Source organism: Eretmochelys imbricata, chromosome 5, assembly GCF_965152235.1.
Source record: "Eretmochelys imbricata isolate rEreImb1 chromosome 5, rEreImb1.hap1, whole genome shotgun sequence".
Classification (NCBI taxonomy): domain Eukaryota; kingdom Metazoa; phylum Chordata; order Testudines; family Cheloniidae; genus Eretmochelys; species Eretmochelys imbricata.
This window is the reverse complement of record NC_135576.1, coordinates 14827220-14846694: the sequence shown is the minus strand read 5'-3', so window position 1 is coordinate 14846694 and position 19475 is coordinate 14827220. Positions and strand designations below refer to the sequence as shown.

General features: G+C 44.9%; 1 protein-coding gene across 1 annotated transcript in view; it reads right to left on the bottom strand.

The window, feature by feature from the left end:
• The window catches only part of CTIF (cap binding complex dependent translation initiation factor), a 341931-nt gene that overhangs the window by 234187 nt on the left and 88269 nt on the right, over positions 1–19475 (bottom strand). The window contains exon 3 of the mRNA XM_077816213.1: positions 13479–13562. Coding sequence (XP_077672339.1) covers positions 13479–13562 — 84 coding nt within the window. The remainder of the gene's footprint in view (positions 1–13478; positions 13563–19475) is intronic.

The window sequence follows — 19475 nt, the reverse complement described above, 5'->3', positions numbered from 1 at the left end:
ATATGGCAGGCGACCAGCTTGGCTTAACAGAGAAATTTTCAGTGAGCTTAAACACAAAAAGGAAACGTGGACAGATGACCAGGGAGGAATATAAAAATATTGCTTGAGCAGGCAGGGGTGCAATCAGGAAAGCCAAAGCACAATTGGAGTTGCAGCTAGCAAGGGATGTGAAGGGTCACAAGAAGGGTTTCTACAGGTATGTTAGCAAAAAAGGTCAGTGAAAGTGTGGGACCCTTTCTGAATGAGGGAAGAAACCTAGTGACAGATGATATGAAAAAAGCTGAAGTACTCAATGCTTTTTTTGCCTCGGTCTTCACAGACAAGGTCAGCTGCTGCACTGGGCAGCACAGTATGGGGAGGAGGTGAGCAGCCCTCCGTGGTGAAAGAACAGATTAAGGACTACTTAGAAAAGCTGGACATGCACAAGTCCATGGGGTCGGATGCAATGCATTCGAGGGTACTCAGGGAGTTGGCTGATGTGATTGCAGAGCCAGTGATCACTACCTTTGAAAACTCCTGGCGATCGTGGGAGGTCCCAGATGACTGGAAAAAGGCAAATATAGTGCCCATCTTTAAAAAAGAGAAAGAGGAGAATCCTGGGAACTACAGACCGGTCAGCCTCACCTCAGGCCCTGGAAAAATCATGGAGCAGGTCCTCAAGGAAACCATTTTGAAGCACTTGGAGGAGAGGAAGGTGATCAGGAACAGTCAACATGCATTCACCAAGGACAAGTCATGCCTGACCAACCCAATTGCCTTTTATGATGAGACAACTGGCTCTGTGGATATGGGAAAAACAGTGGACGTGATATACCTTGACTTTAGCAAAGCTTTTGATATGGTCTTCCACAGTATTCTTGCCAGCAAGTTAAAGTGTGGATTGGATGAATGGACTATAAAGTGTATGGAAAGCTGTACAGCCCGTCGGGCTCAACGGGTAGTGATCAATGACACTATGTCTAGTTGGCAGCTGGTATCAAGCGGAGTACCCCAGGAGTCAGTCCTGGGGCTGGTTTTGTTCATCTTCTTCATTAATGATCTGGATGAGGGGATGGATTGCACGCTCAGCAAGTTCGCAGATGACACTAAGCTGGGGGGAGAGGTAGATACACTGGAGGGTAGGGATAGGGTCCAGAGTGACCTCGACAAATTGGAGGATTGGGCCAAAAGAAATCGGATGCGGTTCAGCAAGGACAAGTGCAGAGTCCTGCACTTAGGACGGAAGAATCCCAGGCACTGCTACAAGTTGGGGACTGACTGGCTAAGCAGCAGTTTTGCAGAAAAGGACCTGAGGATTACGGTGGATGAGAAGCTAGATATGAGTCAACAGTGTGCCCTTGTTGCCAAAAAGGCTAACAGCATATTGGGCTGCATTAGTAGGAGCATTGCCAGCAGATCAAGGGAGGTGATTAGGCCATATCTGGAGTACTGCGACAGGTTTTGGGCCCCCATTACAGAAAGGCTGTGGACAAATTGGAGAGTCCAGCGGAGGGCCATGAAAATGATTAGGGGGCTGGAGCACATGACTTACGAGGAGAGGCTGAGGGAACTTGGCTTATTTAGTCTGCAGAAGAGTAAGGGGAGATTTGATAGCAGCCTTCAACTACTTGAAAAGGGGTTCCAAAGAGGATGGAGCTAGGCTGTTCTCAATGGTGGCAGATGACAGAACAAGGAGCAATGATCTCAAGATGCAGTGAGGGAGGTCTAGGTTGGATATCAGGAAAAACTATTTCACAAGGAGGGTGGCGAAGCACTGGAATGGGTTACCTAGGGATGTGGTGGAATCTCCATCCTTAGAGGTTTTTAAGGCCCAGCTTGACAAGGCCCTGGCTGGGATGATTTAGTTGGGGTTGGTCCTGCTTTGAGCAGGGAGTTGGACTAGACGACCTCCTGAGATCTCTTCCAATCCTAATCTTCTATGATTCTATGACTGAGGCTACAGAACCCTAAGGCTAAGGCCGCAGGTGAGAACATGATCTTTTAGGTCTACACCTGCAGTTAGACAAGTGCCAAAGAGAGGAAATCCTACATTCCATTAGCACTGGCTTTAGAAGTCTTTAAAAACCATGGACTGCACAAATGGCAATCCTACTGATGTTTATGTGGTCACATTCTGGGATAACTTCTGCAAACCAGGAAGTACATGCAGGATTTCACAGACAAGAAAAAGAACTATGCTTTCTGTGCCACATACCCCCCCAACAGCATGGTAGTGGAGATATGCAGCATATAAAGCTGTGCTTAACTCAATTTTCACTTTTAAAGAGCTGCTGATGTTCTAATAAAGCACCAGTTTTTGAACACCAGTTTTACAAAACAAAAAATAAAACACAAATGCACATCGAAGTGCTGGAGGGAATGCCATGAAGAGAAACTATTATTAAATTATATTATTATTTATTTGGTATCCCCCAAGTATCTATCACTATGTTGTTAGGAAAATGTCCAGATTGAGTTTTTGTGACTGCACCCAATTAAACAAAGTATTTCCGCAAGTGACTAACTTTACGCACATGAGTAGTCCCACTGACGTCAATGCCTAAAGTTAGGCATATATCCATGTAGTTTGCCAAACTGAAGCCGATGGCTACCTAAATAAATACCAGCTACAGAAATGTGATTGACCAAAATAAAAGAATTAAGAGAAATGGAGAGACTTATTGCCTATATTAAATTAACTTCTGAATTATGGGAGGAAATATGGGCCAAATGCAATGAACTAATATGACAAATAATAAATAAATAAATAAATAAACAACAATAATAAATAAAAATAATTGCTTTAACTTTTACTAAATCAATTTGTATACCAACTAGAAAAGGAGTACTTGTGGCACCTTAGAGACTACCAAATTTATTTGAGCATAAGCTTTCGTGAGCTACAGCTCACTTCATCGGATGAAAGCTTAAGCTCAAATAAATTTGTTAGTCTCTAAGGTGCCACAAGTACTCCTTTTCTTTTTGCGAATACAGACTAACACGGCTGCTACTCTAAAACCTTGTATGCTAACTGTGACTCATATCCTATAAATCTTATCTCTGTTGTAGGCCTTCATATTTTGTATTTTTCACCCTCTCTTTTGATATTTTCATTAAAAAAAATTGGTCCACAACTTATAAAAAGTTAGTCACTAGAAAACTGGCGATAAGTCATGCAGGTGATTAAAGAAAAGACAAAGCCTCCTGTATAGCCTGGCTGGCTCAAAGCACCCATGCTCAAATTCATTAGCACACTACCATGGGTAACAGAGATCTCACCCCCAGAGATGTAGTAAGGACAGTGTCTGCAGTTTTATTCCCATTGAGTTACTGTGGGATTACACCAGTATTAGTAAGATGAGAATCCCAGCCAGTCCACTGAATAGATATGGGAAGGTAACACCTTTCAGCCTCTATTTACCTGTATCGGATTCAAATTGTCAGACGTGAAAGGCTCCGTTACCCCACTGTAAGTACTCCGGGTCATCCAGTGGCTGTAAATTTTTTAAAATAAACCCACTTCACATGTAATATGTAAGGATAAGAGCTATCTTCAATTTATTTTCTACTTGGGGGTTAAAGGACAAGCTGTGTCATCACAAAACCCCATGAATGATTCTGGCAGCAAGAACGCGTGAACGCTGAAAGAATACACAAATAAAGTTACTCAAAAAAAGCACCCTAATTGGACCCTCAAAATAAAAAAGTGTCCAGCAGTGATCAGATAAAGCAGACTTCACTGCAAGTTTCATAGAGCTTAAGGCCCAAAGGGACCATTACATCTAGTCTGACTGCCTGTACCTCACAAGGCCGCAATTCCACCCAAATACCCCTATGTTGAGCCCCAAGATTTAGGCCAAAGCATTTTAGCCCTCAGGAAATTAAACGCTGTGAGCCACAGGCCGAGATCAAGAGAGAACGAGGTGCCAGCAGTGCCCAAAGCCCCTGCACTGGCAGGGAACTGAGTAACTGAGAGATGCCCAGATGATCCCAGCAAGCAGTCCACATCCCAGGCTGCAGGGGAAGTCAAATCCTCCCCTGCCCCCCCAAAAAGAAAAAACACCAGATCCCTGCCAATCTGACCAGAGAGAAAATTCCTTCCCAACCCCAAATCAACGATCACTGTGACCCTGAGCACGTGGGCAAGGCACACTGAGACAGAGGATTCTTTGTACCACCTCAGAGCACTGGTCCACAGCAGCCGGGGTCCCATCTCCAGCTGTGGCCAATCCCTGATGCTTCACAGGAAGGCAAAAAGAAAGAAAGAAAGAAAGAAAGAAAGAAAGAAAGAAAGAAAGAAAGAACCAAATGATGTATGTGAGGTAAAAAACTCCTGCAGGCCAGCAGCTGAAGCCCTGAACCACGAGATTTCATTGTAGTCATTTTCTTAATGCAGAGCTACAAGGCTGCTCACACTTCCAAGAAAGCAGCAGAACTACAGACAAAGTTCCACATACAGGGTTTTTGTTATGAGGAAATTAATTTAACAATATGCATTAATCTCCTGACTGCAGGAAGGCTCTGCCATGACTGCCACTAGCCCCGGAACATGTCACTGTGGCAAGAGTTCTCTGCTCCTTCTCCCTGTCTCACAACACCAAACTGATCCCGGGTGACATCTAAATCCATCCCCCCTTCCCTGCGTGATCCCTTGCTGTCTTGCCCCAAAGGAAATTAAACCTTCTCCCAGCTTCCCAGCCTTCCCCATATACAAAAAGAACTGCACCTGAAAGCCCCCACTCTCCCCATCTCTCTACGGCAGCTGCCTCTCTAAACCTTGCAAACCTATACTCCTCAGGCTGGGAACACATTGTGAGAGATGAGGCACAACACCCGCAAGGGACAGTGGAGGTGTAGTGGCACTCCGTCTAGGCAGGAATCCTGACCTGCAAAATAGCCTTGCAAATCCCCCGTCTAATAAGCCTTGCAAGCCCCACAGAAATAGCCAGGCCTGCGGGCATAAACACACTCTAAAAGGGCAGCTAGCTAATCGAACTTAACAGCAACATTATCGGCCTGAAACTCAGAAGCCCATCTGCACTTTTAGAAAGTCACCAAGCCCCACCTCGCACCCAGACAGCACTGCAAAAGTTTCCCTATGGTTGCTATTTCTTTGATGGTTACCATGCCTGCAAGAAGTATTAAGTGTGGCCTTTTATTTGTTACAGTAATAACATTTTAACAGTTTACCAGCAGGACAGTGGGGTGGGAGGAGGTATTGTTTCATATTCTCTGTGTATATATAAAGTCTGCTGCAGTTTCCACAGTATGCATCCGATGAAGTGAGCTGTAGCTCACGAAAGCTCATGCTCAAATAAATTGGTTAGTCTCTAAGGTGCCACAAGTACTCCTTTTCTTTTTGCGAATACAGACTAACATGGCTGTTACTCTGAAACCAGTAATAACAATAACAACCGTTCAGTCTTTTATCGTGCTTTCTATCAGTAGATCCCAGAGTGCTTTACAAAGGATATCACTGCCACCATTTTAAGGATAGATGAACTAAGGCACAGAGCTGGGGAGCTCAGGGCCCCCCAATAAGTCAGTGGCAGAAGCAGGACTAGAACCTGGGTCTCAGGAATCCCTTAACAGGGCCCTAACCACAGTACCACACTGCCAACGCCAGTCCGCTGAAAACTAGCTGGCAGGTCTAATATTTCCATTTTAATAAACAGTGCATTGCACTTACACATCAATTTTCGTCCTCAGAGCACTTTACAACATGAACTAATTAACCCTCTTCACCTTCCTTCCTCAAGAGAGGATTCTTTCTGCTGCTCTAATGCAGATTTTAAAACTCCACGTTAAAAAAGAATAAAAAAGAACTTGCCAGATGTGCATGCAACATAAGGACATCCCAGGATCTTCTACAGGCTTCCTCTTTGCCTGACGGTAAAAGTGTACATGTGGCTAACTTAGCGGTGTAATGAGAAATGCATGACTGGTGAGCACAGTCCGAGAGCCCTTAGTGGCCTACACTGAGGAGCAAATTCTCCTTAAAGTGATAGGATATGTCTACGCTGAAAATAAAGACCCAACCCCGGGCTAACTGATTTGGGCTCGCACTACAGGGCTTAGAGTTGCCAGATGTCCGGTTTTTGACCAGAACACCTGTTAAAAGTCCTGGCACCACTCTGCACCCCAGAAGCGGCCCGCAGGTCCAGCTCCTAGGCGGGGGGGGGGGTGTTGTCATGGGACTCCGCATGCTGCCCCCGCCCCAAGCACTGGCTCCGCATTCCCATTGGCTGGGACCCGCGGCCAATGGGAGTTGCAGGGGTGATGCCTGCAGGCGAGAGCAGCAAGCGGAGCCTCCTCCTTTAACATTGCCAGTGTAGACAAGCCCTCAGACTTCTGTTGTCAAGCTAGGCTCTTTGCTCAGCTTCCCTGCTGAGAGGCAAAGAATTCCATTAGTCCTTGGAGCTTGAACTGTTTCTCTGGCCCCCTTGTTGATCTGAGTCAGTTTCAACCAGTTGCTTAACGACTTTTCATCCCATCCATACAAGTGGGGTGACACACACTTATATCTTTTAGTCTGCCCTGACAGCAAGCTTAATTTCTTCCTCCTCGCACAGGGTAGCCATGCAACATACAGGGGAAACTGAGGCACATACCGGAGTCTTTAAAAATATTACAAAAATTCCCACTTTGTTACACAGTCCATTTTACAGACAAGGAAAGTAAGGCTCAAAGAGGCTGAGAGACTTTTGCCCATAGCCCCACATAGTGAGTCAGTGGCAGAGCTAGGATTATAACTCGTATTTAGGTTTGGAAGGATTAGATTTTTAGCAGTAAATGTCTGTAAATGTCAGTTTCATGGTACATCCACATATTGATGAAAAAGTGTTTCCCTCAACAATAACTGAAATTTACTCTAGTTTAAAGTAAGAGAAATGCTGCTTGAGCACTAGAGTTTGATTTAAGGATATTTACTTTGTATATTTGGACATGCGATGTAACGGAAACAAAGCTTTAGATCTTTGAATCTCAACGTCTAGTGTCATTAAATAACTATTGCCTGGCTCCCCAATTGTCTGCTCCCCCCATAAATTTCCCACAACCGTAGATATTTAAATCAATAAAAATGCTTAAGAATAAATCGAATTCTTTTCATAGTCTTGGCCCCTCCCATGCTTATTGCTCCCCTTACCTTTATAATCTAAAACAGGCTTCAGTACATTTCACCCAAGGTAGTGACCCAGCACTGACCACTCAAATAACAATCTTACAGCCATTTGATCAAACTGCGATTGCCAAAGAAAACTGTCCAGTGTCATCTCTTTTCATTGTCACTTTACAAACAACAGCACAAAAAAGTATAGAGTAAGGAACAGTTCTACAGTACCAGAATGGACTGCTCAGCATATGACAGGCCTTTTCCCGTTCTGCTATCCATGATTCTATTACTAAGGCCCTTTTTCATAGAGCAGATAAATCTGAACAGAAATGGTTACCTACTCCAAAAAACCCCACACCCTCTCATTTAAGCGTGATTGTTTGGAAATCTATCTACAACGTATGAATTCTGAAGCATTATGTGAATATGTGAATTTTCTGTAACTGGAAAGTTATACGAGGAAAAGGTCTGCTCTTACTAACTCTCTCTCACCAACCACAACAAGAAGGCAAGACTGAGCAGGAGGAGGAGAGGAGGGTCTTGTCAGTCTTTTCAGGAGGGATAGCTCAGTGGTTTGAGCATTGGCCTGCTAAACCCAGGGTTGTGAGTTCAATCCTTGAGGGGGCCATTTAGGGATATGGGGCAAAAATTGGGGATTGGTCCTGCTTTGAGCAAGGGGTTGGACTAGATGACCTCCTGAGGTCCCTTCCAACCCTGATATTCTATGATACCAACTCATTGTTACACCACTCATGAAAAAAATAGTATTTTCTATTTCAATTACAATAGCAAGTAGGGTCCACAACCATGGATCAAGTCCCCTTTGTGCTACAGGCTACAAAATCAAGTCAGTCCCTCCTTCAAAAGCTGACAGTCTAAGCTTTATGACAGATGCAACAGGTGGCAGAAGTCTCTACCCCACCTGGAGGAAAGGGGCAATCCTAAATGTATACCAACAAACCCTCATACAAGACCCATTTCACACACAGTTACCAGTCCTTTCATGTGTGAACATCTCTGCTGGACTTTTTTAAAATACATACATTTTCAGAAGCCTTTCTACTTAATGAATTCCTCTCAAAAATACATCAAAGAGATTCCTATTTGCAACAGTCCTCACCAGGGGAATACAAATAAAGTGTTTTATATAATTTTCCCAGCAGGCCTTTTCTTTACAATTTTTTTTCCAACTGAAAAAGATTAAAATTATTCAATTATCTAATCTTTCCTCGTTTACATTGGGAATGTGTCACAAAGATGATATTTTACATACAGTGATATAGTGGTTTTCACCCCAGAGGCTCACAAAGTGCTATACAGACTCTATAAGGAGATCACCACTCAAATACTGTTTAGCAGGGCACAGAAACATGCAGCAAACTAGGTCAGGAAGCAAATGCTGTATTCAACTGAAACTGCAGGGAGAATTTTAGATAAGCAGAATGCAATTATCTGATTGAGCACACCAGGAGTTAACTTGAAAATGTTACTAAGCTCTTTAATGATCATAAGCGGGAAGAACCTTAGGCCAGATTTGCCACTGCCTTACACCCTGAGTTGTCACTTACATCTGTGCAGAAGGCATGCAAGCTGGGTGCAAGATGATACCAACTTAGAACTCTCCACACATACACACGACTGTTTTACAATCATTTTGCACAGAGATTACACAAGACGCACAGCAATGGAGAATCAGGCCTCTTAAAAGCACTGCCAGAAGTATACTGCCCCCCTGGAAGCACCGGGGGGTCAGATTTTCAAAAGGTATTTAGGTACCTAAAGATGTTGTTAAATGTCTATTAGAATTTTCAGGGACTCAGGTGCCTAACCCGCTTTTGGCACTTTTGAAAACTCCTCTAGGCCCCTGCATCTTTAGGCACCAAAATAACTTTGAAAATCTGGCTCTGAATTGCTACTGACTCAGAGGGAAGAGAGCCACCTATTGCATAAACACACCTTACACTACCCTCGGTTTTCCTTCAGGGTTTCCTACCAGGTCAGACCCTTCTTGCTCCTGAGGTCTAACAAGATCGCAGCACACAGGATAAAACAGTTTACAAACACACATTTGCATAGAGACTAAAGCTCATCTAAATACTTAGCTCAAAATGGGCTTTTTCAACCAAAATAAGGCATTTCTATCAAAATGGAATTTGCAGTAAGAGAGCCCATTTTCAACAAGGTTTTTTGAAAACGAAAAAAACTTGGAAGAAAATGGATTTTTTTCAGTATTTCAACAAACCCCTCCAAAAGTTTCAGAGAAATTTCAATGTTAATATCAACATTTTTTGTGGGAAATAAACATTTAATGGCCAGCTTTAATAGTGATTTGTATTTCACATTTAAAACCAACATTTTAAGAATGAATCTGTTTAAAATGTTGAAAGTTGCATGTAAAAATCAACAACCAACATCTGTAAGTGGAGCACAACCCTCACCAAGAGTTTTCTAAGGATAACTCAGTAATAAAGAGATGATTGTTGACAGGGAAGGAAGAACAATAGCGGGCAGATCCTTTTCAGTGCCAGGAAAAATTTGTCACTGATATTTAAAGCAAACTGAATGGGGAGCGGGATAATTATTAGCTCTGATGCAGGCTGGGAGAGAACCCAAAATAGTGAGAGGCAGATCAAAAAGGACAACTTGGACATATGTGAACGTTATTTGTTTATACAAAACAAGATCGTTGTTGGACGAGATCAAAAAGCTTTACCGCTTCCCCGAAAAATGCCAAACACAAATCAGATGAACGCTGTTTGTGATGACCGATTTGAAAAAGAAATGCATTCCTTGTACTGACCTCCACTCTACCCGCAGCCCTTCATGTCAGCCCATCAGCTGAACCAGACAAGCCGGTTGCTATTAGTCTGCTTGGGAAACCAACCTGAGACACTCTTGAATAAGAAAATAGTAACCTGTTAATATTCTGAGCAATCCAAGTAGGCTTAATGAAATCAGCAAGACCTGAATCAGAATTTCAAGCAGCTGGCTGAGTTAGCATTCAGAGCAGATTCAAAGGTGGGGGGGAGGGAAATCTCACCAAGGAATCACTGTTGAATATTTCACAGAGTCCAGAAGGCAAGAGATCAAAGCTACCATATATTGAATCTATAGTTATGTTTACCACCTTCAGTTTAATAAGTTCGATTTAATAAGTGTCTATAGCTCTGTCTCCTTTCACACTGTAAGCTTGTAGTAGACTATAATACTCTAGCACCCCCCTGGGGACGGGGTGGACACTGCTTCTGTCTTGGAGTCCAGGGCACAACTCTCTAGCTGTGCTGCTCGAGGTCTCTGACCCCCTGCATGGGACAGTTAAAGTAATACAAACAAAAAGACACTTACTCCTACAGCCCACAAAAAAGAGAGCCCTAGGCCATCAGGAAGCCAAAGCAAACAAAAGAAAAAAGTACCAGCCCTTTTCAATGGTGAGTGGTCCTATCCAGCCAAGCTCTCTAGCTGTTTCTCCAGTCACCAACCCCTTCTTCTGGGGGTCAGTGAGCTCTGAGCTGCAGTCCTGCTCCTTCAGAGTGCTACCCTGCACTAAGCAGGGATCCTCCCTTTTGGTGGCCCACTCTTTAACTCCTTCCTGACTGGTGTGGAGCTATGCATCACAAAGCTCTTTGGGACAAGGTTTTATCTTCCTTTCTTACGTAGGTTTGCGTATCTATTTTTCTTAGGCTTTTCTAGAACATCCATCATCGAGACTATCCAAGCACCAGAACTGAATGTAAATGGGAATTTCCATCCTGAGGACAGGTGAAGATGTGGGCTGTTGGAGACAATTATAGCACTGTGGAGAGTGAGAAGGCCAGATCATACAGATCTGTTTGGGAAGAAGCAGCGACAAGACAGGGACACAGAATAGAAATAGCTCTGCATCTCAATGCAGTGCTCAACACACAATTTCATGCACAGGTTGCTGTTGGAGCAGGGTGTCACAAACTTTCTGATAGCATGGACCATGGCTTGTTACTGAGATGTGTCTTGCGGGCACCTCCCATTCATACAGGCCCCCAGCACCTACCCCTACACTGGCAACTGTGCAAGCTCCAAATGGTGATTATTACAAACCTCTGCACATGACAGTCAAAGGGACATGAAAGTGTCCACATGAAAACATCCCTTTAACTGTCTTGAATTCAGTAAAAAGTCTTGACTGAAAAAGGTTTTACTTTGCTCATTTCCTCTCCCCCTACCAACTCTTCTTCCTGAACAGGTTTGCTGACACGTGGTCTGCTGTCATCCTATGCATGTGCTTCTCGTGCCCTTCCCCTGAATAGGTTTCCCAGCTGCCTCAGATCTTTCTGTCTAAATAGCAGCACAGAGTGGCTCTGTTCCCAATCCTTCCAGCCCCTAATGGATAAAGCTCGGTTAGCTCCTCTTTGTTCACAGCTCGAATACCTGTAGAAAGAGCTGAAAAGAGCCACTACCACATCACCAGACAGTAACCAGAGAATCACCCCCCAGCGCCCTGTTGAGCACAGTTTGGGAACTAGTGGCTAAGACAGAATTGGCTGATGCTGGAGAATTCTTTTTTTTTTTTAAATTATGAATTCAACCTCAGCTCTTATTTTCCAGACGCTTTGTTCACAGTGTTCTTGCAATTCACGTACCGAGCTCATTTTACACCGTACCACTGTAAAATGCTCCAGTCCCACAACAGCTGCCACGGTTCCGAGACGACCTGCTTTCCTGTTTTGGCTGGTGATGAGTGATGCCCAGGGGGAACTGCCAGCAGGAGATGGGAGTGCTGATTTATCCATATGCCAAAATAGAAAGAATGCTGCTACTTCCAGCACTGTAACATTTTGCTTTAGAAGCCCTGACTAGTGGGACATGCTCTCTCTGGAGCTACTTATTAAACTCTTCTGCTGCCTCATTCTTGGGCCCTCTCACATAAGTGAGGAAGGAAAGTAATAGGCAGGAAACCATGTGTGTGCCAGTACGGAACTTTACCCTCCTGTTCACTGTATACACAGATCATAGAATATCAGGGTTGGAAGGGACCTCAGGAGGTCATCTAGTCCAACCCCCTGCTCAAAGCAGGACCAATCCCCAATTTTTACCCCAGATTCCTAAATGGCCCCTTCAAGGATTGAACTCTCAACCCTGGGTTTAGCAGGCCAATGCTCAAACCACTGAGCTATCCCTCCCCCCACCTTGTACTCTGCTTTCACTAGTGTATCTACTTTACAACACATGGCTATGATGGGTTTGTGATCTAACCTCCACAATCAGACTTCACCCACATGGATATTTAACTCAGTCTCTTCTTTCTTCCTAGAACACGATCCTTACATTGCAGTAAAGATATCAGCTGGCACATACTTTCACATGCTGTACACAAAAAGGAGTACTTGTGGCACCTTAGAGACTAACCAATTTATTTGAGCATAAGCTTTCGTGAGCTACAGCTCACTTCATCGGATGCATACTGTGGAAAGTGTAGAAGATCTTTTTATACACACAAAGCATGCAATAAATTGGTTAGTCTCTAAGGTGCCACAAGTACTCCTTTTCTTTTTGCGAATACAGACTAACACGGCTCTTACTCTGAAACATGCTGTACACAAGACTCCCATACCTGAATTTTAGTTCACATATTCAATCTGACTTTGACACTGTGAGTTGCTATCTCACGGGGCTTTTCTTAAAAAGCTCTCCATGAATCAACAGCACCCTCCAAGCCCTCTGCCCTTTGCTGGACAGAAATATATTTCTGTTTAAAATAGTCTGTCTTCAAGTGGGGAGCTTTTCCGTTGACAGTGGTTTTTGCTAGGAGAGGAAAGGTTGGCTTTTCCTGATTGACTATTTATTTCAGGGCGGGTGAAAAGATAAGGTCTCCGGCTGCCTTAGCTGGAGAAGAGGGACGAAACAGAATTTCAGACTGGATAGTGATAAGAAATGAAATCCATGCCTCCTACTCCACCCATACCTACACACCAAACACATAATCTTCCCTTGCTACTGGATGGACTAGATGATTCAATAGGTCTTTCCCATGTCTAGTTTCCAGGATTCAGAACGCAAAGTCTAAAGCTTCATTTCAAGCCTGATAATACACCAATCAACAATGACCAAGTGGTACAGTACAGCTCCTGTACGAGTGCTAAGGGAGGTACAATGCTCAAAGGAGCTAGTGTCCTGGCCTATCTAAGTCATTATAGCCCAAAAACTCTTTTTCCAAGGATCTGGGAACCTCCATATTCAATTCTCACTATCTGCTTCCACTGCTATTCCTCCTCCTTAACTGAGGAGTCACCGCAGACTCCAGGAATCATCTCTTACCTCTAGGAAAGTGAATGCTGACAACACCAAGGCTCAGTGACCCTGAGTTAAAAGAGCAAGAGCTTTGACAGGAAGAGCTAAGCACGTTCCCTACCTGATTGTGTTCGTGAGACGGTAAGCCCTTTCCTCTCGATGAGGAACAGCTGTCATCCAGCTGCTCACTACAATCCGCTGTCCACTGCAAAAAGGATAGAAAGGCATTGTGTAAAATAATAGCTAAGTTGGGAAAACTGTCAAATCAAACCCCTGTGTCTAGCAAAACACCATCAGACTGGGGGGAGGGATAGCTCAGTGGTTTGAGCATTGGCCTGCTAAACCCAGGATTGTGAGTTCAATCCTTGAGGGGGCCATATAGGGATCTGGGGCAAAAATTGGGGATTGGTCCTGCTTTGAGCAGAGGGTTGGACTAGATGACCTCCTGAGGTCCCTTCTAACTCTGATATTCTATGTTCTTGGAACCCAAGGAAACTCTACGGTACTGACGTGTTCATGTTTGGCAAGAGGGACTGTTCACAAAAGACACTGCTGATCAGAAAATGCACTTTTTTCATGAAAAATCTTTTGCCAAAAATGAAAAAAGAAAAAAAAAAAGGAAATTTTCCATAAAAAAGTTGACTTTTCAGCAAAAAATAAAAAAACAGAATATTTCAGCTGAAAATTGAGATATTTTGATCCAAAAATGCTGCCATGGTGCCTCGTGCTCCCATTCTTCTCTACAGGCCAAGTTACTTGACTGGACTACATCTGCCATGATGAACAGTGGTCTCCCCTCATGGTGAGAGATGATTGGCCCCAGCGAGTATCTTGCAGTAGTGCATCATAAGAGATGTAGCCCAGGTGGGAAGACCAACCCATAGCAGATAACGTGAACATGAGAAAACTGAACTATGACTTCCCATGAGGCACCAGAGCACGATATCCAAACTGAAGTACTTCAGTTTTGGAGCATTTGTTTTTTCAAAGAAAACCTGGCGTTTTCTGCTGAAACTAGACACATTTCATGAAAAACCCAATTTTCTGTCAAAGAACAGTTGGGATGGAAAATTGTCACCCCGCCCCATTACTGAGCTCTCTCTGCTGCTCCAACTTGAGGTAAATGTTATTCTAGAGCTATTTACTCTGCTGATGACATCACAGAGGCTGATGCACAAAGCAAGGAGTAAGTGAATTCCACACAAGTAGAAACAGGAATTAATCTGACCATTTAAGGATCGATGAGGACAAGGCCACAAAACATGAAGGGCCAATATTAGAAACAGCCACTTCAAAAGTGACCTGTATATAAGATCTCACCCTCCTGGCAGTGGCAACACCTGGTCAACATTTTAGGTAGGTTATTATAATTGACCTTAACTGTGCCTGTGCTTATTTATTAAGGGCACTGCTGTGGCTGTTCAACATTTCAGTGAAGTCTCGTTACTGATTTACTGGAAAACCTTCTGCTGGAATTATGCATGTATCCCCTTAGCAATCTGAGGCACAGAAACAACAGCCCTGGAATGAATACCTTTATGGGACAAAGAAAAGGAATACTTGTGGCACCTTAGAGACTAACCAATTTATTTGAGCATAAGCTTTCATGAGCTACAGCTCACTTCATCAGATGCCTTTTCTTTTTGCGGATACAGACTAACACGGCTGCTACTCTGAAACCTGTCTTTATGGGACAGCTATTCTGTTATATTAACAGCTGCAGGCGGCATACTGCTGGGGCTCAAGCAATTAGGTGCTGGGGCTCAAGCAATTTTTTTACATTCATAACTGATGCAGCAAGCCCAGAGTTGCCGGGGCTATGAACTGCCAAGCCGAGAGGTGCCGGGGCTATGAACTGCCAAGTCCTGGCACAAATTAAGCAGAAGTTACATTTATTTTACTCTCACTTTATTCTCTCTTGTTTTCTTCTGACTGGAGCAGCATCCCAAGTGCCCCACTGGCAGAAATGCCACTGCTGTAGGACTTCAAGGGCTAGGGTAAGGAAATGGAGACTAGAGCCAATTCATGATACACAGTAGCATTTAACACCTCCTCCCCTTTCTAGGGACTTATAGTAAATATCCTCCATCACTGTACTATCTGAGCACTTCAGACATGTCAGTGAATGAATTTACCCTCACAATACCTCTGTTGGGAAGGAAAACATTATTAAACTCATTGAGAATTGAGGCACAGAGAGTACAAGTGACTTGCCCGAAAATATAGTCTAAGGCTATGTCTACACTACAAGTGCTACCATGGTTGTGCTGCAGGTATGCCGCAGTAGTGTAGATGCTTGCTACAGTGATGGAAGGGTTTTTTCCATCACTACAGTAAATTCAACCCCTTGAGAGGCAGTAGCTAAGTCAATAGACGAATCCTCCTCCTTGGGCTCCCAAGCACGCTCAGTCATTCTCGTGAAGCTGCACCATAGCCCCATTCTGCTTCTCTCCTTCCCCGTCTACAGATGCTGCCCATATAACATAGTGGAGCCTATTGCTTGGGTGGTCTAAGGAGCCATGAATAGTTTTGTGAATAAGAGGTGCTATGGACAAATGCCTCCTTTACATTGAAACCTGTGGAGATCTGAGCTCTTATACTGTCCATTATTAAAAACTCCAGTCCTCATTCAGAGCCACGGCTGGTGCTTATTGGATATTGTTTCATAAGTGAAACAGCGACAGGACACAGGGAGGGAATTCAAGCTCCTATTCTCCCCGACCTCCTTTCACTGCTGGCTACAACACAGAATCACTTCACAATCATATCCTTCATAATGGTCCTTGAGCACATCTGGCTCGAGGTGGGGCCTTCTCAGTTCACAGACCACTTCCTCTCTATGGAACTGTCTCCCTGGGCACATTTGCCCAAGTCCCTCTATAACAGTCATCAAGGCCTTTCTCATCAGGTCAGTTCACTTTGAGTTATTTTGGTATGTCAACCCTCATTCTCCCGATTTTTCCTGTTGACAGAACAGCTGCTTCCTTCTGAGCCACTGGGCCTACAATTGTCACTGGCTTGGTTTCTGCACATATCTTCCCCCAGGATATAACGTGATAGGCACCATGTAAAAGCAGAACAAGATGCAGAATCTAACCAACCCTATGCTCCTCTTTGAAACTATAGTTAAAAGTGACCAACTCCCAGCGCAACCCAACCCAGCTCAACTCGATGGGGCAGATTAGGGGTGTAAGGAAGTCTCTAGAGCAGCTCTGCCATCCCTGCTCCCTGCATTGCATTCTGAGCAGGGAAATGCCAATGCACCTCCCAGTGCATGGTCCCTTGCTGTTATTCACTCATGATCCAACATCAGTCACAAAGGAAACAAGTCTCTCTGGGCTGTCACCACGGCAGGGCTCTTTACAAGGCACTTCCACGCGGAGAGAGAGAGAGTTGTCTTTTTATTGGTGTTTGAAAGCCATTTGACTTCCAAGATCACATCGCTGCAAAAGCAGCCCCTCCTATAAAATGCAGCAGCACAAACATTGCTTTCACTGTCGGTTCACTACCGACACAGACTATTCTGTGAGACAAGCTGGCAAACCGAACTACAAACGCCCAATACGTTACTAAATCGCTTCCTGAACCTCCACCAGGATGGGAAGCCTGCACATCCTTTGAAGACGTGGAAAACTGGAAAAAGACCCAGACTTTAAGGCCAGAAAGGGCCATTTGTGATCAAGTAGTCTGATCTCCTGCATATCACAGGCTACAGAACCTCACCCACCCACTCCTGTAATAGACCCAAAACTTCTGGCTGAGTTACTGACGTCCTCAAATCATGATTATATGTCTTCACGTTACAGAGAATCCAACATTTACATTAGTTTCAACCTGCAAGTGACCTGCGCCCATAGGTGAAAATCCACCCGGGTCTCTGCCAACCTGACCTGAGGGAAAATTCCTTCCTAATCCCAAAAATGGTGAGCAGTTAGATCAGGGATGGGCAAACTTTTTGGCCCGAGGGCCACATCGGGGTTGCAAAACTATATGGAGGGCCAGGTAGACAAGGCTGTGCCTCCCCAAACAGCCGGGCCACTGCCCCCTATCTGCCCCCTCCCACTTCCCGCCCCTTGACTGCCCCCCTCAGAATCCCCGACCCATCCAACCTCCCTTGCTCCTTGTCCGCTGACCACCCCCTCCCGGGACCCCCTCCTCCTAACTGCCCCCTCCGGAACCCCTTGCCCTATCCAACCCACCCTGCTCCTTGTTCCCCTGACTGCCCCGACCCGTATCCATACCCCCACCCCCTGACAGGCCCACGGGACTCCCACGCCTATCCAACCGCTCCCTGCTCCTTGTCCCCTGACTGCTCCCCCCCCAAACCATCCAACCCCCACTGCTCCCTGTCCCCTTACCGCTCCCCCCCAAACCATCCAACCCCCACTGCTCCCTGTCCCCTTACCGCTCCCCCCCCCAAAACCATCCAACCCCCACTGCTCCCTGTCCCCTTACCGTGCCGGAGCCAGCCACACCGCCGCGCTGCCCAGCAGGAGTGGCAAGCCAGAGCGCTGGCAGCGCAGTGAGCTGAGGCTGCGGGGTGGGGAACAGCAGGGGAGGGGCCGGTGGCTAGCCTCCCCAGCCAGGAGCTCAGGGGCCCTGCGGGCTGGATGTGGCCCGCGGGCCATAGTGTGCCCACCTCTGAGTTAGATCATGAGCATGTTGGCAAGACCCACCAGCCAGACACCTGAGAAAGAATTCTCTGTAGTAACTCAGAGCCTTCCCCATCTAGTGCCCATCTCTGGGCATGGAGATATTCACTACTAGCAGTTGCAGATGGGCCACATGCCATTGTAGGCAGTTTCATCATACCATCCCCTCCATAAACTTATCAAGCTCAGTCTTGAAGCCAGTTAGGTTTTTTGCCCCCACTGCTCTCCTTGGAAGGCTGTTCCAGAACCTTACTCCTCCAGTGGTTAGAAACCTACATCTAATTTCAAGCCTAAACTTGTTGATGGCCAGTTTATATCCATTTGTTCTCATGTCAACATTGGAACTTAACTTAAATAACTCCACTCCCTCCCTGGTATTTATCCTGATGTGTTTATACAGAGCAATCACACCTCCACTCAGCCTTTGTTTGGTTAGGCTAAACATGCCAAGTTCCTTTAGTCTCCTCTCATAAGGTAGCTTTTCCATTCCTCTGATCATCCTAGTAGCCCTTCTCTGCACCTGTTACAATTTGAATTCATCTTTCTTAAACATGGGAGACCAAAACTGCACACAGTATTCCAGATGATGCCTTATATAATGGTAATAACACACCCCTCTCTCTACTGGAAATACCTCGCCTGATGCATCCCAGGAGTGCATTAGTCTTTTTCAGGGCTGCATCATATTGGCAGCTCAGAGACATCCTGTGATCGACCAATACACCCAGGTCTTTCTCCTCCTCTGTCACTTCCAATTGATATGCTCCCAGTTTATAGCAAAAATTCTGGTTATTAGTCCCTAAATGCATAACCTTGCACTATTACATTTCATCCCATTTCTATTATTCCAGTTTTCAAGGTCATCCAGATCTTCTTGTAGGATATTCCAGTCCTTCTCCATATTGGCAATACTTCCCAACTCTGCATCATCTGCAAATTTTATTAGCACACTCCCACTTTTCATGCCAAGATCATGAATGAAAATATTAAATAAGACTGGTCCCCTGGTGATTCAGGACTTCTAGTGACCTCACTGTGAGAGGCATGGACACACAACCAAAACAAAACCCTTCCACCCTGACTCCTGCTGCACTTTGGGTTTCGGTGTGAGTAGCCACCATGGCCTCAGGCACAGCAGAAAAGCTAAATACAAGCTACAGAAAGAAAAGTCAATCATGGAAGCAAACAAATGCACAGAGAGTGGAACAACAAGACCAAGTCTTTCTATGATGACTGGAAGGCTCACAGAAATCAGAGCAGTTAAAGATTGGAATGTGTCTTCTATTCCATCCCTCTGCCAGGGTGGGATTTCTCCTGACAGTACACACTCCCATGCATCCAAAAGGATTATTTTTAAATAAATCATGTTTGGCACACAGACTGTCTTTTTGTTCTGTTTGTACAGCACCTAGCACAATGGGGTCCCAGTCCATGACAGGGGCTCCTAGGAGCTACTGCAATACAAA